General features: G+C 37.5%; 2 protein-coding genes across 4 annotated transcripts; one reads left to right on the top strand and one right to left on the bottom strand.

Moving 5' to 3' along the window:
• Nucleotides 1–532: 532 nt before the first annotated feature.
• On the bottom strand, nt 533–6,492 carry LOC137710539 (PX domain-containing protein EREL1-like). 3 transcript variants are annotated; one of them, XM_068449591.1, is made up of 10 exons: nt 6,015–6,492; nt 5,275–5,385; nt 4,557–4,655; nt 4,287–4,373; nt 3,991–4,099; nt 3,096–3,880; nt 2,283–2,447; nt 1,921–2,163; nt 1,387–1,584; nt 533–1,021 (listed from the first exon to the last, which is right to left on the bottom strand). In XM_068449591.1, the coding sequence occupies exons 1-10, from the start codon at nt 6,102–6,104 to the stop codon at nt 806–808; spliced, it is 2,103 nt and encodes a 700-aa protein (XP_068305692.1). In that variant the 5' UTR covers nt 6,105–6,492; the 3' UTR covers nt 533–805. The 3 variants fall into 3 exon arrangements, with proteins under 3 accessions (XP_068305692.1, XP_068305701.1, XP_068305710.1); XM_068449600.1 differs by lacking the exon at nt 4,557–4,655; XM_068449609.1 differs by lacking the exons at nt 5,275–5,385; nt 6,015–6,492 and having other exon boundaries at nt 3,991–4,094; nt 4,557–4,606.
• Nucleotides 6,493–15,158: 8,666 nt separating this feature from the next.
• On the top strand, nt 15,159–16,953 carry LOC137714551 (protein ECERIFERUM 16). The gene is made up of 2 exons (XM_068453746.1): nt 15,159–15,333; nt 15,634–16,953. Exon 2 carries the CDS (start codon nt 15,644–15,646, stop codon nt 16,814–16,816), a length of 1,173 nt encoding a protein of 390 aa, XP_068309847.1. The 5' UTR covers nt 15,159–15,333; nt 15,634–15,643; the 3' UTR covers nt 16,817–16,953.
• Nucleotides 16,954–21,194: the final 4,241 nt, after the last annotated feature.

A 21,194-nucleotide genomic window follows, 5' to 3' on the forward strand; every position in this document is an offset into this window, starting at 1 on the left:
TTAGGAGCATTTATGCATGCACTCGAGCTTGTGTTTGAAATCCTCTTTCCCTTGTATAAGAAAAAGGTAAGCTCATTACTTCAGGCTAGTTGTACATGCTTGCATTCGACAGGCATTCTTCAGAATTCAAGGTATTCAGAGGTGGAGATTTATCCAAGGGTGATGATTTTGGCACTTCAGTTCCGCACTCCTCCCGCTTGAGAGTGAGTGCGGGAAGTGATATTTGGAGTGTCGAAATCATCTCCCTAATTCGTTCACTTGTGTCATGAATACCTAAAGTCGGATATTTTGACAAATCGATGAAGAATTTATGTCACAACCCAGAATGTCAATTTTTAACCGAGGAAAATGAAAGGAAAGCTGCAACTACGATTGCAAAAGGCAGCAGTACCAAAAGACAAACAGCAACATCGTAGGGTTCATGTTTATAAACGAAAGACTGGCATCCGAAAAGTTTGACAAAATTATGATTCGCTTATACGCGCATACAACGGAAAAGAGCGAGCTACTTTCAAATTTCTAAGCCAAAACAGAAGAGAAACACATTTGTCACTAATAATTTCCATTCATCTCTTTCGTTTATTGGTGCCATCGCAGAAAAAAAGAATACAACATTCTGGTAAACCAGAGATTGCACAAACTTTCTTGAGACTCGTATATGTGTAACCACAAGCTTTAAGTGTCGTGTAGCAAGAAATACATGAAACAAGAGACGATGCGAGTGGCCAAATTATTCCTTTTTTTTCTTTCTTTTGAAGACGGACAAAATTTACAATATTCATCCTGACACCTTCCTACTTACTCGTCAGTGAAGTTCGTCTTCAAGGACCTCGTCTTTCATAGATTGGACATCCGTTTTGTGAGCACGACGTATGAGACAGTTCACCTGTTTCCGTAATCTAGCATTTTCTGAAAAAATTTCTGCCAGAATCTTCCTTAACTCATTGTCTGTTGTCCTCGTATCATCATTGAGGTTGTCAACTTCACTAGTAGCTACACTGTCTTGAGCTAAGAGTTGTGCCTGATCAATTATTGCAAAGTTACTTCAGACATGGTTTACGAGAATGGGAACAATGCTTAAGCCAAAAATCAGTATGCTTTAAAGTTACTTCAAACTCAAATGGAATTGCACTATGTCAAATATAGAGCCATTTAGGAAAAGTATAATTTAACGGTTAATATGCTGCCATCCATACGTTACAAATGTTTACAACTGATTGTTGAAGCAAGAAACATATAAACGTGCAGCACATTATGTTTCTCATACAAACAAATTTAATTTAATTTGTTGAAGATGGGCCAAATTTGGAAGTGTTGTAATGTGACCATATGCCAGAAAATAAAAGTTGGCAAACGAAAGAAACTTGGGAAATAAGTAGAAAGTACCTCTGAAAGTAAGAGACTGATACGGTTGTCTGAAGCATCCAACAATTCTGAAGCCTCTGATAGAATTGAAGAATCATCAAAAGGAAAATTGATATTGCATTCTTGAAGCTGCTGATGAAGAACTTTGCATTCATGCAACAATTTCTTTCTAGCAGTTCCTGCAAGCTTGCTCATTTGTTTTTCCTGTTGGCGGAGCTTCTGAAAAATAGAAAAATAAATGAAAACAAGAAAAACATCAAACCTAACTAATAGATTACTCTCTGGCTCGTCAGCTACATATCAATTAAAATTTTAATTTGTTTCTGAAAGCAAGATGAAAATGTGCCATGTTGTTCTATCAATGCATCTGTCTTAGGACCAAAACATAAAGCTTCCAGGGTATTGCGGAATATAAGTGAAGTAATAATCAAAAGGAAGGACGCCAATTATCTGGATCAATAACAGAAAGCAGAACCAATTTAACCCAACAACCTAAGAAGAACTAGTTTGACAAAGTTAGAATGCAACAATACTATTGGAAGAGTGACAAAATACCTCAGCTTCAGATTTCTCCGTCAGTGATTTACTTAGTTCATGCTTCAGTCCTGCTTGAGAATTGCGCAAGGATTTAACTTCTTTAACAAGAACTTTAATATCTGCTTTAGATTTTGCTTCTAGCTCTTCATATTGCTTTGACAAATTCTCAAGCTGCTCCTTGTAAGGATCCAACTCCTGCGGCAATATCTCTTTCTCTCGACCAGATGAATCTTTTGTTGACTCTGCACATGACTTCTTGTCCTGGCAGCGTTTGAATATATCGTATAACTATCCAGATCATAAAAAGGATGGCCACAGACTGACCCCAAAAAAAATGAAAAGACATAAAAGTCGAAAAGACAAACTTTAAGAACAATAACCTGTTCCGACTTCAACTTCAACTCCATCTCCAATGACTTCCGCCGGAGTTCCTCCATATCCCACTGCATTTTGGTAAACCTTTCCCTCTCAGTTAAAATAGCTTGCTGCAGGTTCTCTTTACTCTTCTGTCTAGTAGTTTCAAGTTCAACTTCCAAATCCTTGACCTGTAGGACCCAATCAATTAGTCTATGAACTCCCTCTGTGAAATCAAATGGTGTACCAATTCTTTCAGCCGACAGACTGTAACTGGATTTTGTCAAAATCTATAACTTCATAAGTGTCACAGCTATTGGGTCTATGTATAGTTTTTATCAACAATTTATTTGTGCAGCAATTCATAATTAGGTCTATGTAAAGCAAGCATAAAAACTAAGTATACAATTTAAATTTCATGGATTTTCTTTTTCATTGAGGGGGAAAACAAATATTTTTGTCAATTAAGCCTTGGAAATGCAACTGTAAGGGTTTGGCCCCGGAGGTGAGGGTGAGGTAATCTATATATGAAACATGTTAGACACTATGTCACTGCAAAATTACTGGATATTTATTTCATAGTGAAAAGTTTGGAACAAGAATTTATGACAAGCTTCCAAGTGGTCTTGGCACGGGACAAACATTTCTTCCAGGTTATTTATAATGGCTTATTTCTCCTATTAGATATCCTTAAATTGAAAATGTACTTATTTGTGTCCTTTAAAAATGTCATGTTACAAATAACCAAATTAGATACAATCAAGAAGTTCTCCATCCCAAACAAATATAAGTCTAGCAACTGAAATCACGAAGAGCATGGTTAACTTAATTTGACATACCTTTGTTGCAAGGTAATCTTTCACTGCTATTTCTTGATTGAGTCTAGATATTAGATCTTCCATGTCTGTTTTTGCTGTGACTAGTCTTCGCTGCGTGGTCAAGAGAACCCTGTTCAATTTGTTTCGCTGATCTAATGGGAGAACTATTTGAGTGCCACCTGAAGGTTGTAACTCTGTGTTGCCCAGCATTTCCATAATGCTTGAAACCTCAGCACCTCCAAGATGGTCAAGAGAACCATCACCAGATGAGTTTGGAACACCAGAGTTGGACATTTCACTACCTCTTAGAGAACTGGCATCACTTCCCACACTTTCATTTGAGAGCTTGCGAGCATGGTTGAATACTTTACTACGCTCTGGCTTAGAGAAAAGTTCCATTCCATTACGAGCTAGAATTGAAGATTTAGAAGCATTTCCATTATATGTATCCTTCCCTACAACATTATTGACATGTCTAGCATTCACTTTATGCTTAGGAAGGCCTTCCAACTCCTCTAGTATTGTTTGTCCCATGAATAGTCCCTCATCAATATTGGTCATGCCATACTTCACAAGCTTTTCTATTGGGCTTGTTAAATCTTCATCCAATACCAGATCTTCGAGACCAATGTCAGAACTGTCATTCCTTCCTAGCCTTGGTGTTCCTAGCTCAGATGTCTCATAAGCAGTATCACTTCCATAATCTGGTGTGATTGATGAACTCCCTACAATGGCAGGTAAGGTAGAATAGGAAGGTGATTGAAGCGAACTCGTGTCTGAAGTGTTTTGGCTTGCATCTTGGAACGCTGAAATGTATTATGACAAGGAACTAATACATTAAAACTCTATAAAAGGAATCTGTGTAACAAAAAAAAAGGGTTGTGTCACAGCACTCATGCACAAGATAGTCACATACAAGACCTAGCTGCAGACTCTAGTTCAAGAAAGGACGCCACTGCAACGCTTCTTGATATATCAATATCCGATAGCAGCTTTGTCATCCAAGCCTCCAACGAACACCTTCTCTGCAACAAAACTGAAACTTCTTAAGAATATTAATCACCCTTTTAGATGTGTATGAGTACACGCACGTTCGAAGGTTGAAATTGAATATTACACTTTCCAGTTAAGAGTAATCCCCCCTTGTTAAGAATATGAACTAAACTAGAGTGAGTTTATTGTCCTCCATTGAACGACACTCATGTTACCTACCTCTTCCAACAGTTCCCGGCTCTTCATCCGCAAAAGTCCCTTGGGTGGAGTTGGTGGGAGATTTTTCTTGGGAAATGTCTTTTTAAGCTACAAGTAACAGCCAATAAACAAATATTAAGAATGTCCTTTGATTAGTTTAACAAAGGGATAATCAACAGTGCGTTTCCTAAAGTAGTGCTTAGAGAACAACCAAGTTGTCGTTTCATATGAATTACCATACTAACATAAAGTAAATACCTATTTTACAGACAATCCAAAGTCAGTACTTACATCACTAAATAACTTCAGAAAATCATTAAATCTTCTTAACACTCCATTTGTAGTTGTAATACCTTCTGGTGATTGTACACCAACCTCAACCCTGTAGAACTGTCCCTTAAAATGTTATAATAGAACCCATGCAAAAGACTGGTAGTGAACAAATGCGAAATACAATGAGCTTGAAAAAACCATTGCGCATGTAGGTAGTATAAATGTTTATTTCACCAAAAGCTATGATCAATCTATTATCTATATGTTACACAAATCCAACAGAAAAAAAGTTGGATTCATCCAAATATAAATCTTAATCTTGACTGCAACAAAGAATATCTATATTATAATCGAATGACATCAAGTTTGTCACAATCTTAGTTTACCAAGTGATTACATTGCATAGTAGAAACATTTTACTGTAATATAAGGAAGACTTGCTATGTCCCACAAGAAACGACAAGGCACCTACAGGATCACCTTTAACATTCTATTCACCAAACTGACCACAATAGCAACCAATAACATTGCAGAACCCTAAAGACCATAACGTTCCAATAAAATATTTAATTTACTTGTGGACCGAGGCAACAGCAGGAGATACTGAAAAATTCACACATGAAAAGTTCAACCATGGATACAGATTTCCTAATTGTACTTAGTCCTAAAAGATAATATAAAACAACATCTAACCCTGGGAATAGATAAACACTGGAGAATCGTTCAATTTGAGTACCACTACGGGATCTGAATTTCTTGACTTTGGAAGGACAACCCACGAAGGAATAGTGACACAATAACTCCATCCTGTGCGAGGATCATGTGGCCAAACTGTGTCCCGTCCATTCTGCAATAGGAACGTCAGCCTTTTGGATTAGACAGATACCCAATGAGTATTTGTAACAATGATTGGCAATATATTTATATAAATTATAAAGTCACTGTGGCAGGAAAGAACAATGCAACAAGCTTATCCGCAAATGAGAACAAAAATGCGAATTGTTAATAAAAAAAGGTCAAATTTGATCTTTTCATTGAAGAGGTTGCTAATCTGAAAATGTATTTTCTTCTTTCGGTAACATGGTGACTGAAGAGTACATCCGTCTTAACTTCTGCTTGCAGATTATATTTTTATCATTCCTAGTGGTTATAAGATCATCTTAAGCCAATCGCGAAAAAAATAAAATTACTTGCTGACAAAGTAAAATCGTAATTTTATAAGGTACAAGTTGCAATTAACAAGAGATTATTAAAGAGTAAAAACAGTTAATGTGAGTGCATGCTGAAACTGAGCTAAACCCTAGGAAGTGAATCTAACCTCCATAACTGATTAACTGATGGATTATACGAAAATCACAATCGAACTAATTATAAATACAAGCTTAAATTAGAAAGTAATGATCTTCAATTACACAATTTTCAAAGTTAGTAACTTGAAATAATTGGAATTGAGAGAAAGAGCGGAAGCAGACGAACCCATTTCCGAGGAGGAGGACTCCAATCCATCCCAAGCGGCAGCGGCGAAGTCCCATCGTGTCTGTGCCTCGGAGGACTCCGTCTCTGCATTTTCCGATCTTCCTATAATGCTCTCTCTCTCTCTCTAAAACTCCCTATCTGTTTCTCTCTCTAAGAATCGAAATCGATCATCGCCCACTCTCTCTCAACAAATGGGGAAAGGCGAGAGAGAGAAAGATAGGGTTTTGGCGATCGGATCGGCGACTCAGCCGAGGAGAATCGATGCTCGTTCACAAAACATAACGGACAGGCGGCGTCCGCAGAGCCTCCATTGTTTTGCTTCGTCGTCAGTCCAAAAGCGATGGCGTACGTTAGCAGGTGAATGGACTATGCGGCTAACCAGAGCCGGCGGAGGGCGGGCGTTGCGTGTCACCTCTGCAGCTGTGTAGCAAAAATTCCCAATCGCCAAGTCTTCTCTCTCTTTTCTCCGAGTCTGTCAGTATTCGTTTCCACCGATCCCACGCACTCCCCCTTTTTTCTTTTAATTTAATTTAATTTTAATTGTTTTCTGGAAATTAGAAAAAAATATTTTTAATTGTTTTTTTGGGTAATATTAAACAGTCTTACCTAACTGTCTCCATTTGCGGTTGCATTGAGCTTCACGGCGGGGACAGAGAAAGCATCGGACGCCTATTTTGGACCATTTGCTTCGGCACAAAGGTTTGTCATCATGGGCCTCATGGCCCATAATTACTAGTGGCCCGTATCGCTACACTAGAGTTGGCGAAATTCTGCACACCTTTTGATAACACGATACGAACACACGCACAAAAAGTCGAGTGTTTGGGATTGAGCCTCGACGGTCGTGTTGATAACAGTTGAACCCATTATCATTGCGTTTAAAAAGGAAGGGGACAAGTTGTGTTGTGTTAATAGTTAAAATTTGCAAGTCGTGTTGTTTTGTGTTTAAATTGAGCTAATTTTCATTGTGGACCAAAACCACAGAATGTGCACCTGTAAAACCACGACCGCATTGCTATGTCTAGCTAAAGCCTAAAGTTTTGTGGAGTATTATTTTGATTAAGAGGAGATTCTGAACGTGAAACTTTCGGCATTAAGAAAATTAATATTACTATAACCAACAAGCAGTTCTAGGGGTGGAGCCGGGTTCATTTTGGTTGGATACAAACGAATTTTTTCTTTTTAAACGAGTCCGAGTCGGTTCGATTTTATGTACTTTTATTAGTGGAACGGATCTGTTTTCAATCATATGTCGTATAACAAAACAAAGTATAAAATAATCTCTAAATATTTTTGTCACGAAAAAAAATTACATCTAACAAAATCAAGAGCACCAAATGTTCTTAAGGGACTCTTCTGACTCTTTGTTTGAAGAAGTTTGATCGTTGTTTTACTTCTTAGCGTTTGATAGATATGAAATTATGGATCATGAGTTTCATTGTGGACTACTAATAAAATGACAAGTGTCATAACAACCCTTAAACGGTCTGGTCGGGTTACCCACACATAAAAAATATGGATTTGTTTTTGACAAGCCGGGTCCAACTCGGACCATTTTAAAGATCAAAAATAAAAACCGGATGCTTTTACATAGAGCAGAGTAATAAGTTCTAGATCCACGGGCCCAAAGACCCGTATTTCCACCCCTAAGTAGTTAATATTAGGGGTGACTTGTTTTAGATCACGAAACTACGTTTTCTTATGTAGCAATTATCTTATAAGCGTACGTATTTGCAAATTGCTCTTTTGTGAATCGTTTAAGATTAACACTAGTTTGGACCTTTGGGTTGGAGTTCAACTCATCAACACAACCGACCGGAGTTGATGGTGTTTCGAACCAACACAATCCAATATACAGGTTTTTGGTTTTTGTGGTTTGGCTAGTTTTATATTGATATGGGCTTTATAGCCCAAGTTGAGTCGTTTTCTTTTGATATTTTGATCCCAATAGTTGGCATGGGCTTGTCCATTCTTGGGGTATAGTTTGGTGAAGAAAATGGCTCTATTAAACAACAAATTAGAAGTCCATGGTTTTCATTAACAACAGATTAAAAGAAATTGACTTAACACCGAAGACATTACTTATGTAAAATAGGAGAAGCCGTGAATGAGAATCATACCTAATTGTTCACGTATCGATATCATTCTCAAACTTGAATGTTATGATCACTTAGAGGCTCGTTTATCTCATACTTGAACAATCAAGGATGACATTCTCATTACTTATACAGTAAATAAACACGTCTTCAACGTATATGTGATAGAGATGATATGAATGATTTTTTCTAGGAGATGAGAAGGGATTAGACATGAGGAAACTTAGCTCTTGTTACCATATCATTTTGTGGAGATTAGAAGGGATACATTTTCTTAATGTGTAATCCGTCTTTTACCTTAAAGTTAGACAAAGTTTCTTCATTTGTTCTTTTAACATACATGAGGTATAGTGAATTATCCAATACAGTATGAGACACTAAACGACAAAAAAGAAAACCACTTAATATGATTGTTGCATTACCAAATCTCATAAAGTTTTTGTGAGCTACTAATTAATCTCTTGTTTGTTGCATTTCCAAATCACATAAAGTTTCCTAAATAATTAAGTGAGTGCCCTTAAGCATGCCAAGTCTCTCTTGTTAACCATTAGTTGAACCAATCTCTTGTTTGTGCATGTTGCCAATTGTGTGCATGCTAGCAAGGAAAGGTAAGAGTTGTTTTGTTTAGAACATTTTATTATGCAAATAATTGTGAGATAATTAGTATTGATGCCCTAATCAAAATTTCTATTTTTTATGAAAAAACAAATTTTAAAGTACAACAATACAAGTGAAATAACGTTGTCAAAGTGACAAATAAAAAATCCCAAAATATTGTGCAACCTAACTCACAATATTGTCAACTATAGATGGCAAAAAGAGACCGCCCTTCCACTCTTTGTCATGTGACTCACCTTTCTTTCCCAAAATGAGATTTTTACACAAGATCCAAAAAAATCTCAGAAGTTTGGCTATTTTGGGTAGATCAATAATGAATTGAATGGTTTTGATGGAAAGTTTGAATTTTTCACATCATTTTTTCGTCAAGTAAGTCAAATATGAGATATTCTTTAACAAAGTAGAGATCGGATGTCATTAGGTGGACCAGTCATCTAAAAAATTTCATACACATGTTATTCCAAAGTAATTGTCGAATATGAGAAATTTTTCGACTAAGCAGAGATCGATTTAGTGTTACTAAACAGACTAGTCAAGCAAAAATTTTCATACTCATTCTAATCAAAAGTAATTGTCAAAAATGATACAAATTTCAACTAAGTAGAGATCGAATGTCACTAAGCAGATTGATCTTGCACAATTCTTCGTACTCGTATAAATCAAAAGTAAATATGAGGTGGCTTGAGTCATGATAGACTCATTACTGATCTCTAAAAAGAAGAGGAGGCAAGAAAAGACCCCATGTCTCCTGAGCTTCAGCAAAAGGACTTCACACCCTTCTGCAGTGTGTTCAGTTGTTTATGCAACCTAACTCACACGCATTCCTTGCACCGTAAGAGAAGTGTGATTGGGATTGACATCCCGGAATCATGGTTCCGTAGCCTTTATTGTTTTACCCTAAACTCTAAATTCTAAACCCTAATGCCCGAGTGGGATGTTTTGGAGTCGTAACTTGGTTTTAGACCCAAACGGATAACGCTTCTCTTTAGACGTATAATTTATATAAAATCAAGTGACGACTCACAAAATTTCACTATTGAATGTTAGGATTTATAGTTTAAATCCAAAAATGTTATTTGCAAACGTAATTATCTGGATAAAAAGGGAAGGTGTTATTTTCATTCATCTGTACTTTAACTTTCAACACTTTACAATGATGCATCATACGCAAGAGTCCGTGAAGAGCATGAACCCGCGTCCAAAAAGAAAATGAAACATGACAAAAAGTGGATGCCTGGGTAGAGCTACAGACCTAACAGCCTAAAACCAGGCCTAGTATCTGCCCTAAACCGGCCTATTAATAATATTGACCTTCTTATATGGAAAATGACTCATATTTTTCCCATAGCCCCTATAGGAAGAACATGACAAGCTTGAAGCTGATGATTCAGTGCCTATAGTCTGCCTTGATGAATGTTGCAATCACATAGACATAGGTGCCTTTTTTCTTCAAGAGGAATCAAGCTAGGGAAAAGCACTTTGTAAATGACTCAACCGCCTATTTTGGTACTATAATACACTGATTAATTTGAGTGTACGCCCGTCGAATTCAAGACTGTTGACCTTTAATTGTGTTGTCGATCAACCTGCAAGTCTTTCTTGTCAAGAATTTGCGGGTTTAATCTGTAGAAAAAATACAAGAATTGCAAGCTTTTAGTCATAAATGTACATGAAGTTTATTACCAACCCTAAGAAGAAAAAAAAATACATAAACTTTGTAGAGAACTTTTGAAAACCTTGCAATTTCACACTCTCGTTTTCTCCTTCTGTACACCTTCATTCTTTTCCTTGATTCTCCATGACTTATTCAATCCAAACCCTATAATAAAAACATGAAAGAGTACACAGGGAGAAAAAGTGAGTGCGGAAATCACAACCCTACAAAGATACATAAGGAGAGAAAAAGGCTAAAACACATCATAAACACAAAAGCGTATGTGTTATATAGAGCTGGAATGAGGATATTCCTGCAAAAGTACTGCAGAAGAAAACCAGTAGCCATGGGAGGGCATAGAAGCTTGAAGGAGACACTCAGAATCTTTTTATGAACAACTCAGATCCTGCTGGTGGTTTTTCACAGCTTTCTTGAACTGTTTTTGTATCTGCATGAAAATTTTTTGCCAGTTTAATTCTTCTGGAAACTGCACAGTTCAAGAAAGCCGTGGAAAATTACAGGGAGGATCATCTGTATGTGCACTGATTATTTTTAAAGGGGAAAGAAACTGATGAGGCATGTAGGAGATTTGATGAATTGGGAGGTTATATATAGAACAAGATGGTCAGCATTTTCTGATGATCAACCAATCAAATTTCAACACATCTGCACCAGCACACGATTTGGACCCACCACTTGGTATTGCCATTTTAGCCATTGCTTAAATCAAAAGCAGGGGTTAGGGTCAAAGCGCTTTTGGATGAAGTTTTTGTGATCAATTTTGCAGGTTGAATTTTCAATACCAGATCTCTCTCCATAACTCTATTTCTATGTGCCATCAGCTAGAAGAGGATGCACGAAAGTGGCATACCTAAAACTTTAGCACTAAATGCAATATCTATTTTTTCCTCATTTCATGCAAAATTTCCACAAAAGGTGGATTTCGATTTTGCTTGATCAATTTGGCCATTTAAGAGTTCTTTCGAGAATGCTTCCCATGGATCTCGTCATGTAGCATATTACTGGTTTCTCTAAAACCTGAAAGTTTAAACAGTATAATTTTTTTTCACATGGTTTAGACATTACTTATTTAAAATGATTATTCTTTTTCACATGGTTTAAAGTGATTTTGGAGAATGTTTAAAATCATGTTTAATTTTTTTCACATGGTGCTAGTGGTCGTTGACAAGCTTGAATTCTGCTTGCATCCATGTGCAATTTTCATTCTCGTTAGCCTTTCTATTAGGTTGTTTTCCTTGTCAATTAACACGGCTCCCAACTGATTGAAACATACTGATGAAATGGAGTGGAACTGAAAAATCACCACCATCATCACCTAGCAAAGAAACATCAAAATCAGACCAAAAATCTTGAGCGTCAAAGTAGTGGCTAAAATAGATTGATGTCTATCCCGGAATTGGATCCTCTCGGAGGCAAAGCCTCGGGATCCTCTTGACCCACTAATACGGGACATTAGATTTTGATCAAACGGCTAAAATTATTATAACTTTTAGAGGGGCCCCTTGTTTGTAGCTGTTGGATTAAAATCCAACGGCCCATGTCATTGGATCAGGAGGATCGCGAGGATTTGCCTCGGAGAGGATCCAATTCCGTCTACCCCAATGTTCAAAACAAGCCTCCAATTAAAAACTAAAACGTGCAATCAAAGGCCATTAAATCACAAAACTGATGCAATGAATTAAATATAAATTTGCAAGAAAATTTGAGAGAGGGAAAGAACCATAGAGATGGAGGGAGGGAGAGAGGGAGAGAAAGAGAGAGCACGACTTTGAGAGAGGCAAGCAGAGAGAAGAAGAAGGATCAATACTTGGATTTCAGATGATGGATGAGACGCTGGTTGAGAGATGGATTCGCAAGCGTGTGAGCGGGATTTGCGATCGTGTTGTAGAGCTGCCATTATTGGTGGCGTTGTAGTGTATTCTGTACAGTTGTGAGAAGCCACTCCTAACTTAAAATCTTGGCTCCACCACTAAATTTGGAAAATGGATGCCCATAAAAAGTTAGAAACTAAGACATTGACAATAAAAGTAGCTTCCCGATATAAGTAATGCTCAGCTACTGAACTAATTAATCTAAACCGTAAATTAGTTTAGCACTCAGCTACCGAACTAATTAATCTAAACCGTAAAAAATATAAACTAATTAATTTATAAAATAACATGCCATTAGATTTAAAGCATGAGCTAAATCCATTAATTCATAGCACCAAATTACATCAACAACAACTTTTCATAAGTATATATTCATATAGGCAAACATGCTTGCCTGTAAATAGGAACAACCATGGCAAAAGAAAGAGCATAAACAACCAACACTAGCAACATTATCATCACACAAGAACAACTTTGTACTCCTCACATCAAAGAGTTTGTGATTAGCTCCCAAATCTCATTCACATTTGAAGCCAGGAGGGACTGTTTTCTGGCAGGCACTAACAAGCAAGCTCAAAGCTACTGGCACTTCCAAGTTGACAAGCCCTGCCGCATTGGCCTTGATCACAGTGCAGAGGCAAATAGCAGCCTCCAAATCGGCCAACCCTTCAAGCAACGCACAGCAACCACTCGTAGGCGGGCTTCCATTTTGGAGGTTGATAAGTCCTAGAAGGTCCACACATGCCCCTAGCGTCAGTGTGTCTTTAGGGCAGGTTTCAGCCATAGGCGCGGGCGCTGGGGGATTCTTGCATGAGCAGCAAGCAATGGAGAATGTGGATGAGTAGAAAAGGATTGAGAAGATGAGGAGGGTTGCTGAGAGCTGCTTGGTAGAAGGCATGGTTGGAGTGGTTTTTTTAGGGTTATTGGAACTTGGGGTGCCTCATTGAAGGGGAGGGATTGCACTCTATTTTAAAGGCAGATTGCGAGGCTGCTGTTTGAGAAACTGATTGAGTGGAAGAGAAGTGAAAATGGATGATAATGTACAGCGGAGGTATTTTGTATGTTTGTGGGGGGTGGGGGTGTGGGGGTGAGTCGGCTGACAAGTCAAATAATTTGTTTCTTCGTTAATCCACTAGTATCATCTCTGAGATGATTGATTTGCATGAAAGGAAAATGCCAAGGCCGATAACTTGTTTAATTTTCAGATTTCTTGTGCCTATTTTCACCGCAATCACTTTTAACACGACAATTGTTCATGGCAATGAATCAGTGATGCATGTTACATGTACAATGCTTTTCTGGTAACAAATCATATGACCTCTGCAAAATCTTCCCCAGCAAAGGTCTATTTTAAAGGTTTGAAGCCCAACAAAGTACTCTAACTCCATAAGCTCCATTCTGGCAATTTCAAAGTGCTAATGTGTTGGTGTACAAAACCCAATACGAACAATGTACATTGACTGACGTTGGAACGAGCGTGACCACTTAGACCAACACGTGAATAGCCCATCCTGATATCCTGTCAGAATTAGAGCATTCAACCAAAAAGCAATTGGCAACGAAAACATGACCGAACCCTAAACGAAAAAAAAGCAATGCAATCGCACTAATATGGATCTCAAGGCCTGACACAGATCCTCGAACAAGAGACTACGAACAAAAGCTTTCGGGTTATGAAACAAGTTTAAGCAAGAACTATATTGGGGTCCTGCAGAAAAATTACTACAAGTTACGGTATTTGAAAGCAACTGGAGTGGGATACATCATCATCATTAATGAAATGGATTCCAGCTTGTGGGTGATAAAGATATGGGAAGGGACTTTTGTAATTTGGCGTTTGATTTCCTTGTAATTTTGTTTGGGATCGGGATATTCTTATGCCAATAATTGACAGTAATGTGGTCTAGCTGCGACTTGGATCGTTTGGTTCACATGGGATTGGACAAAATTGTCGGAGGCTGGGGACTACTGCTTTGAGTCATATTGAAGGGTATATAACATGAAAAGAAACGTTCCTTGACAATTGCTCAGGTGAGTTGATCATGTCCTCCACCCCTTTCGCATCAAGCTCAAAGGCAACATCACGAAAATGGGATATTTTCCGGTGTATCCGAGTCACAAGATCGTGGATCATATGTCATTATATAATACATGATCAAAATTGAAATCCTATTATACATATCTGCCTATTTATAGAATTTCGTGTTTATGACCGAATCGTTCATATTATAAATCACTTTGTGAATATCATCTTTGCAAAAAAAAAAAATCAATTAAAACTAAGATTGTTTAGCAAACCAATTGTAGCAAATAAATGGATGATTCGTAATTCTTTTGCCAAGTTCGTCCATATATTCTTATATAGTTCGATGACTAAACAATCTTAATTTTAATTGATTTTTTTTGTAGAAATGATCTTTATATAGTGATTTATAATATGAACTGTTCCGATCATAAATACGAAATTTTGTGAAAAAACCATGATGTTTTTAAAGAGGAGTTCATTCTCTGTTATTGAAGAGCCAAGTCTTTCTTTAAAAAAAGAAAAATCAAGCGGAAAATACCAAATCCGGTTGTGGAAAGGTGTTGAGCTCTTGCATGACGGCGTGGGTTCGAACTTCGTCGATGGCTAATCTAACATCTAATCTAATAAAATCTATCGTTTGACAAAAAAATTCCGGTTCATGCCTTTTAGGTCCCGTCCAAACTGAATCGGACCGACTAGAGGTTCTTATATTGTTCTCTTCCCAAATATTGAACAAGCCCACTACCTTCCGGTTTTTGAAGCCCACGTGATGCGCAAACCCTTTTTCCACTTGCTACCCAAAAGCCCATGTGGCATGAAGCCGGAAAGAAAGGAAAAAGCCCCTCTTGCGTCTTCCTCATCTCTCCCCCTCTCTGTGCGAAAGTAGAACCTACCAACGATCTCGCGGTCCTCCGCCTCGACCTTCTCACTTTAGGGGCTCCCCCTCCGTGTCCGTACAACCTCTTCCGGCGGCTCAAAACCTACAAACCGCTCCTTTACTTGCTCTGTCGACTGCGGCTCTTCTACTCTCCAGGTATTTAAACGTTCCAGATTCCATAACATCCTAAGAATTTGTTATTATCTTTCCTAATTTATTAAGAATTTATCATGCAAAAATTGGAGAAATAGTCCTAAACTAAGACCGAATTGGAGCTTTGGTCCTTAAATTAAAAATCCGCGACACTTGTTATCTGAATTCGATTTAATGTGGATCATCGGTCCTTTTAGCCAATTCCGTTAGTGTTTGCGTCGAAATTGCGCACGCGATATGTTAGATAATAGCAATACAACCTCACATTAGTTCATTTTTTTCGCTATGGTAAATGTAAATCAGTTATCTGGCAATGGACGCCAAGGCTTTAGCAAAATCGAAGAGGGCACACTCCGAGCACCATAGCAAGAAGTACCATCCAAAGCCGAAAGCAAAATCCTCAGCCGTCGGGGGCGGCAAGGGAAATGAGGCTGGAACCGCAAGGAATCCGCTGGGAAAGGAAGTTCAAGAGAAAACTCACCCTACTAAGGGTGCGTCTGCCCTCCCATCAAATTGGGATCGTTACGAGGAAGAGTTAGATTTAGGTTCAGAAGATCCAGTTCCAGCAGGTGATGGTTCGAATCGAGCCTCTGATGTAGTTGTTCCAAAGAGTAAGGGTGCAGACTTTTGTCATCTGATAGATGAGGCGCGGTCTCAGTCTCAGTCAATCACGTATTCGGATATATTTCCTGGTTTGGAGAATGATCTGCTCGGGGAATGGAATAAGGGGATAGAAACTATGCTTTCGGTCAGGGGGGAGAGCGTTCTATCACGGATTGGAGATGATAATTTTGTTGTGGAGGATAAGAATGCTGCTGCACCTCATGAGGTGTCATTTCTCTCCTTGAATTTGCATTCTCTTGCAGAGCAATTGGAAAAGATTGACTTACCGCAGAGGCTTTTCATTGAAGCGGATCTATTGCCACCGGAGCTGTATGCGGAGCAAACAACATGTGATGAGGAAGCAGCCCGAAGATTGCCTGAAGAATCACCCCGCAGTGATTTTTCGGAGGAGGTTCAGGTTCCTGACCATGATATTGAGATTATGGTATCTGATTCTCCTACTGATCCTAAACTTGGCAAATCGGAGTATGAACACAAATTACCAGAGTCAGAAACACAAGTCAGCTTAAAATCATTTGAGCCATCAACTGCAGAGGCGGAACTGGAACTGGATCTGCTTCTTGATTCATTTGGTGAGACCAAGATAAATGATTCAACTGCTTTCAAGCCTCGTAATACTTTTTCTGTACAAGTAGACGCTTCCCTGATGCCGATTCAACCTCAAAGAAAAGTCCCGGATTCATCTGCTACCATTGATGATGAGCTTGATGAGTTGATAAATGAAACATCGATGCTGATTAACCAAGGCGGTCTGTCTCAACCTCAAGAACAAAGGGCTGTCCATGATTTTCAATCATCGTCTATTTCCGGAACAAAGTCTAAAGAAGTGGATGATTTTGATTCTTGGTTGGATACAATTTGATTTCTTTTCACCTAGAAATACACAGTATGTAACCTTATACATTGTTGTTCCAATCGTTTTACATCTACCTTCTGTTTCAAAACTCCTGTTTTGTTCCAATTTTTCAATTTATAGGTATCGGTTCGGTTACCATACCATATGAACTTTCAACATCTGGCTGTTTGAGCCTTCTTCTTACTACCATACTGTACGGTTACTACCCTTGCAGGCTTGCACCACAAGAAAGGTGCTTTCCTTTTTCAGAAAAAAAAAAAACTATTCTTTTAACCGTTATTTAGCTGTGACATTAACATCTGTTTCTACAAGCAGACATAACTTAGTCCAATTGGCACGATAGTATGCCCGTCCTCTTACGCTTGAGTTTGAATCCCCTCCTTGTAGCTTAAAGAAGTTTAGACTTTCGCTTGTATCATTAAAACGTACTTCTCCCCATAATTTTCCGAGTCAATACGTTTAAGGGTTGAAGAAGCAAAATGAGTTTTAGAGTTCTAGGGTAGTTTTTTCTTGTGTAAATGGAAAGAATGAGCTAAGAATGAAAAACGTAGACATGTAAGAAACAACAGTTATTGCCACTTGGAAAGTCACGCTCACTTTGTGGCACCAGCAATAATTTGAATCATTTTGGTATATTTTTGAGCGACGTATTCCGCCTCATTCTTCATGCTCAGAGCTCACCTCGTTTGCGTGCCAGAAGTTTGCCCCATTTTTAGTGAACGAAGCCCGTCTTGTCTTGCATGCCTTAGTTTGTCTCGTTCTGCGTGAGTTGAGTCTGCCTCGTTTTGCATGCGTCAAGCCCGCCTAACACTCATACTTTTTGACAAAATGCAAATTTTTTATTTTGGTAAAATATTTTTCCTGAGCATTAAGTTAAACTTTTAAAGGAATTTGGAAGCAATTTTACAGTTTATTAAGCAACAAATTTATATTTAATAGAATATTTAAGCCGAAAACTAACAAAAAATAAGTGAAAAAATATAGTAGTGAGACCCATAATTTTCAAAACATCACAGTGAGGCGAATGTGAAAATAAATAGATTGAACGGTGATTTACATATGAATTTGCAAAACTGACTGAAAACATTGTGTGTAAATCCATGTTTTTTGTAAATAATTGAAATTTTTTTATTTTCTCGAAACATTTTCCGCGAGCATTAAGGAAATCTTTATAATATATTGGAAGCAGATTAACGATTTATTGAGCAACAAGGTAGATTTAGTAGAATATTTTTAAGCTGAAAAGTAAAAAAATAAAATAAGGGAAAAATAATAGAGATGTTGTAAGATCCCACATCGACCAACGGAGAGGGGGTGATGTACCTTATATGTAAATGCTCCCATTTCTATAGCATGAGGCCTTTTGGGAACTCACTGGCTTCAGATTCCATCGGAACTCCGAAGTTAAGCAAGTTCAGGCGAGAGTAACCCTAGGATGGGTGACCCACTGAGAAGTTCTCGTCTGAGTTCCCAGAAACAAATCTGTGAGGGAATGGTAAGCCCAAAGTGGACAATATTGTGCTACGATGGAGTCGAGATTGGGATGTGTTCCCAGGGCCGCACACTCTTTCACTATTTAATTTTAATTAGTTCTAGTTTAGTTTAATTTATTCACTTTTCTTTTTTTCCACATTACTACACTTTATGACTTCGTCACCTTCTAGGTGTCGGCTAGCACAGCTCGATTCGGAGTCCTAGTGGACATTCCGGGTCGGGGTGTGTCAGTTGCTAAAATTTATATTTAGTGTATATTTTTTAATTTTTTCTTTCTAAAAATTAGAGATGTTAAAATCACATGTAGTTGAGGCTTAAACAAAAAATGACAAAATTTTATTTTGTTAACTAGTCTTTCACCATTTTTTGGTTGACAAAAAGAGTTTTATTAATATGTAGTTCAGATTTAGATAAAAGAAAAATTACCAAAAAAAAAGGGTTCAAATATCTTTAAATTTAGATTTTAAATTGTTGATTACAAGTGTTTAAATACGAATTATAATAGATTTTGCACAGAAAAATATATTTTGAAGAACATGGAGCCCGCCTTGTTTTATGAGCACCTGAGAGTTTGCCTCATTCTATGTGCACGGAGCCGCCTCGTCTTGTGTGCCCATATTTACCTTGTTCTGCACATGAGGTGTCCACATCATTTTTGGCGCCAAAAGCCCGCCCCTTGTTCTGGGCATAAAATTGAGGTTTTTCTAATTATTTACTTATTTATTTATTTTTATCAAGAAATTAAGAGGATTCTTTTTTTCTTTTCTTTTGGAGGTATAAAAGAATTGAAAAGAAAATTTGAGGCCCGAAAATGAAGGGCTTGTCCATTTGGACCTTTAAATGTTTGCCTGAGGCCCAATTAATTGTGTAGAAGGATCTAAAAGCCCTCTGGACATTGTTATTAAAAAGAACATCGGCTCAAAATTTTTATTAAAAAGTACATCGAAATTTTTAATAAAAATACTACTTCAAGTGGACTAATTATAGGTTTATCTTCTTCTTTATTTTAGAATTAAGTATAAGTATTAGTTCCTATTTTTCCTGCTTCTAATTCGTGTCTTAATTTTTTCTACCTTATCACAGTTTAACCAATTTATGTTGTAGGTACTGTGTAAATCGGCATGTAAACTGCACTAATTAGATTTTCATGAAACTAGAATAAATCCAACAACTCAAATTTCAATCGAAAATAAAAAATCCACATGTAATTGCTATAGGGAAAAACCTTTATTTATGTTTTATTTTCTCATGTTTTAGTTGCATATGTGGCGTCTTATTTCTGTATGCTTGACATGCGTCAAGTATATACCCCCTTTTATTTCATGTCTCTCCCCCCTCCCTTTTTGCCTCCCTCTCCACCTGCATAACGTAAAGATAAAAAGAAAATGAAACGAATCAGGCGGGTCAAATATCGCCTTGGAAAACTCAGCTTCCTTCCAACATTCATCTTCTTCCTTGTTTTTCATGCCCAGAGCTTGCCTTGTTTGCGTGCCAAAAGTCTACCCCATTTTTGGTGAACTGAGCTTGCCTTGTCTTGCGTGCCATAGTTTATCTCGTTTTGTGTGCGTTGAGTCTGTCTCGTTTTGCATACGTCAAACCCGCCTAACACTCATGCTTTTTGACAAAATGCAAATTTTTTATTTTCATAAAATATTTTTCTTGAGCATTAAGTTAAACTTTTAAAGGAATTTGGAAGCAATTTTACAATTTATTGAGCAACAAATTTATATTTAATAGAATATTTAAGACGAAAACTAAAAAAAAATATAGTAGTGAGGCCCGTAAAATAGTCAATTAGGGTTCTATACTCAAGAATCTCAACGGAAAGTCTGACCTTAATTTTCAAAACATCACAGTGAGGCGAAGGTGAAAATAAATAGATTGAACGGTGATTTATGTATGAATTTGCAAAACTGACTGAAAACATTGAGCGTAAATCCACGTTTTTGTAAATAATTGCAATTTTTTTATTTTCTCGAAACATTTTTGTAAAGGTTTTTGTAAAATCACATGTAGTTGAAGCTTAAACAAAAAATGACAAAATTTTATTTTGTTAAATAGTCTTTCACCATTTTTGGGTTGACAAAAAGGGTTTTATTAATATGTAGTTCAGATTTAGATAAAAGAAAAATTACCAAAAACAAAGGTTCAAATATCTTTAAATTTAGGTTTTAAATTGTTGATTACAAGTGTTTAAATACAAATTATAATAGATTTTGCACGGAAAAATATATTTTGAAGAACATGGAGCCCAACTCGTTTTATGAGCACCTGGGAGTTTGCCTCATTCTATGTGCGCGGAGTCGCCTCGTCTTGTGTGCCCGGATTTGCATTGTTCTGCATGGGAGGTGTCCACATCATTTTGTGTGTCAAAAGCCTGCCCCTTTTTGCGTCCACAGAGGCCGCATTGTTTTGACTTGCATGGAACCAGCCTTGTCCTCCATGCACAAGGCTAGCCTCGATTTGTGCAACGTATCTTGCTTCGTTTTCCATGCGCAGAGTTCGCCTTGTTTTGCGTCCTAGAAGCCCACCCTGTTTTCTGTAAGCGGAACCTGCCTTGTTTTGTGCCATGGTTTGCCTCGTTTTGGTGAGTTGAGTCTACCTCGTTTTGCATGAGTCGAGCCCTCCCAACGCTTGTGTGTTTTGACAAAAGTTCAATTTTTTTTTAATTTTCGCAAAAATATTTTTCTTGAGTATTAAGTTAAACTTTTTTAGGAATTTGGAAGCAATTTTACGGTTTATTGAGCACCAAATGTATACTCAGTAGATATTTAAGCCGAAAACTAAAAAAATAAGTGAAAAAAATATAGTAGTGAGACCCACAACATTGTCAAATGGGGTTCAAAACTCAATAATCTCAACGGAATGGTTTACGTTAATATTCAAAACT

The sequence above is a fragment of the Pyrus communis genome, chromosome 1 (assembly GCF_963583255.1).
Source record: "Pyrus communis chromosome 1, drPyrComm1.1, whole genome shotgun sequence".
Taxonomy (NCBI): Eukaryota; Viridiplantae; Streptophyta; class Magnoliopsida; order Rosales; family Rosaceae; genus Pyrus; species Pyrus communis.

Coding starts and splice junctions, on each gene's coding strand:
- LOC137710539 (XM_068449591.1), bottom strand. CDS start 6,104: ATGCAGAGACGGAGTCCTCCGAGGCACAGACACGATGGGACTTCGCCG. Junction 5,386..6,014: donor GTCCTCCTCCTCGGAAATGG/GTTCGTCTGCTT, acceptor TTCCTATTGCAG/AATGGACGGGACACAGTTTG. Junction 2,164..2,282: donor TGAAGTTGAAGTCGGAACAG/GTTATTGTTCTT, acceptor AAACGCTGCCAG/GACAAGAAGTCATGTGCAGA.
- LOC137714551 (XM_068453746.1), top strand. CDS start 15,644: ATGGACGCCAAGGCTTTAGCAAAATCGAAGAGGGCACACTCCGAGCAC.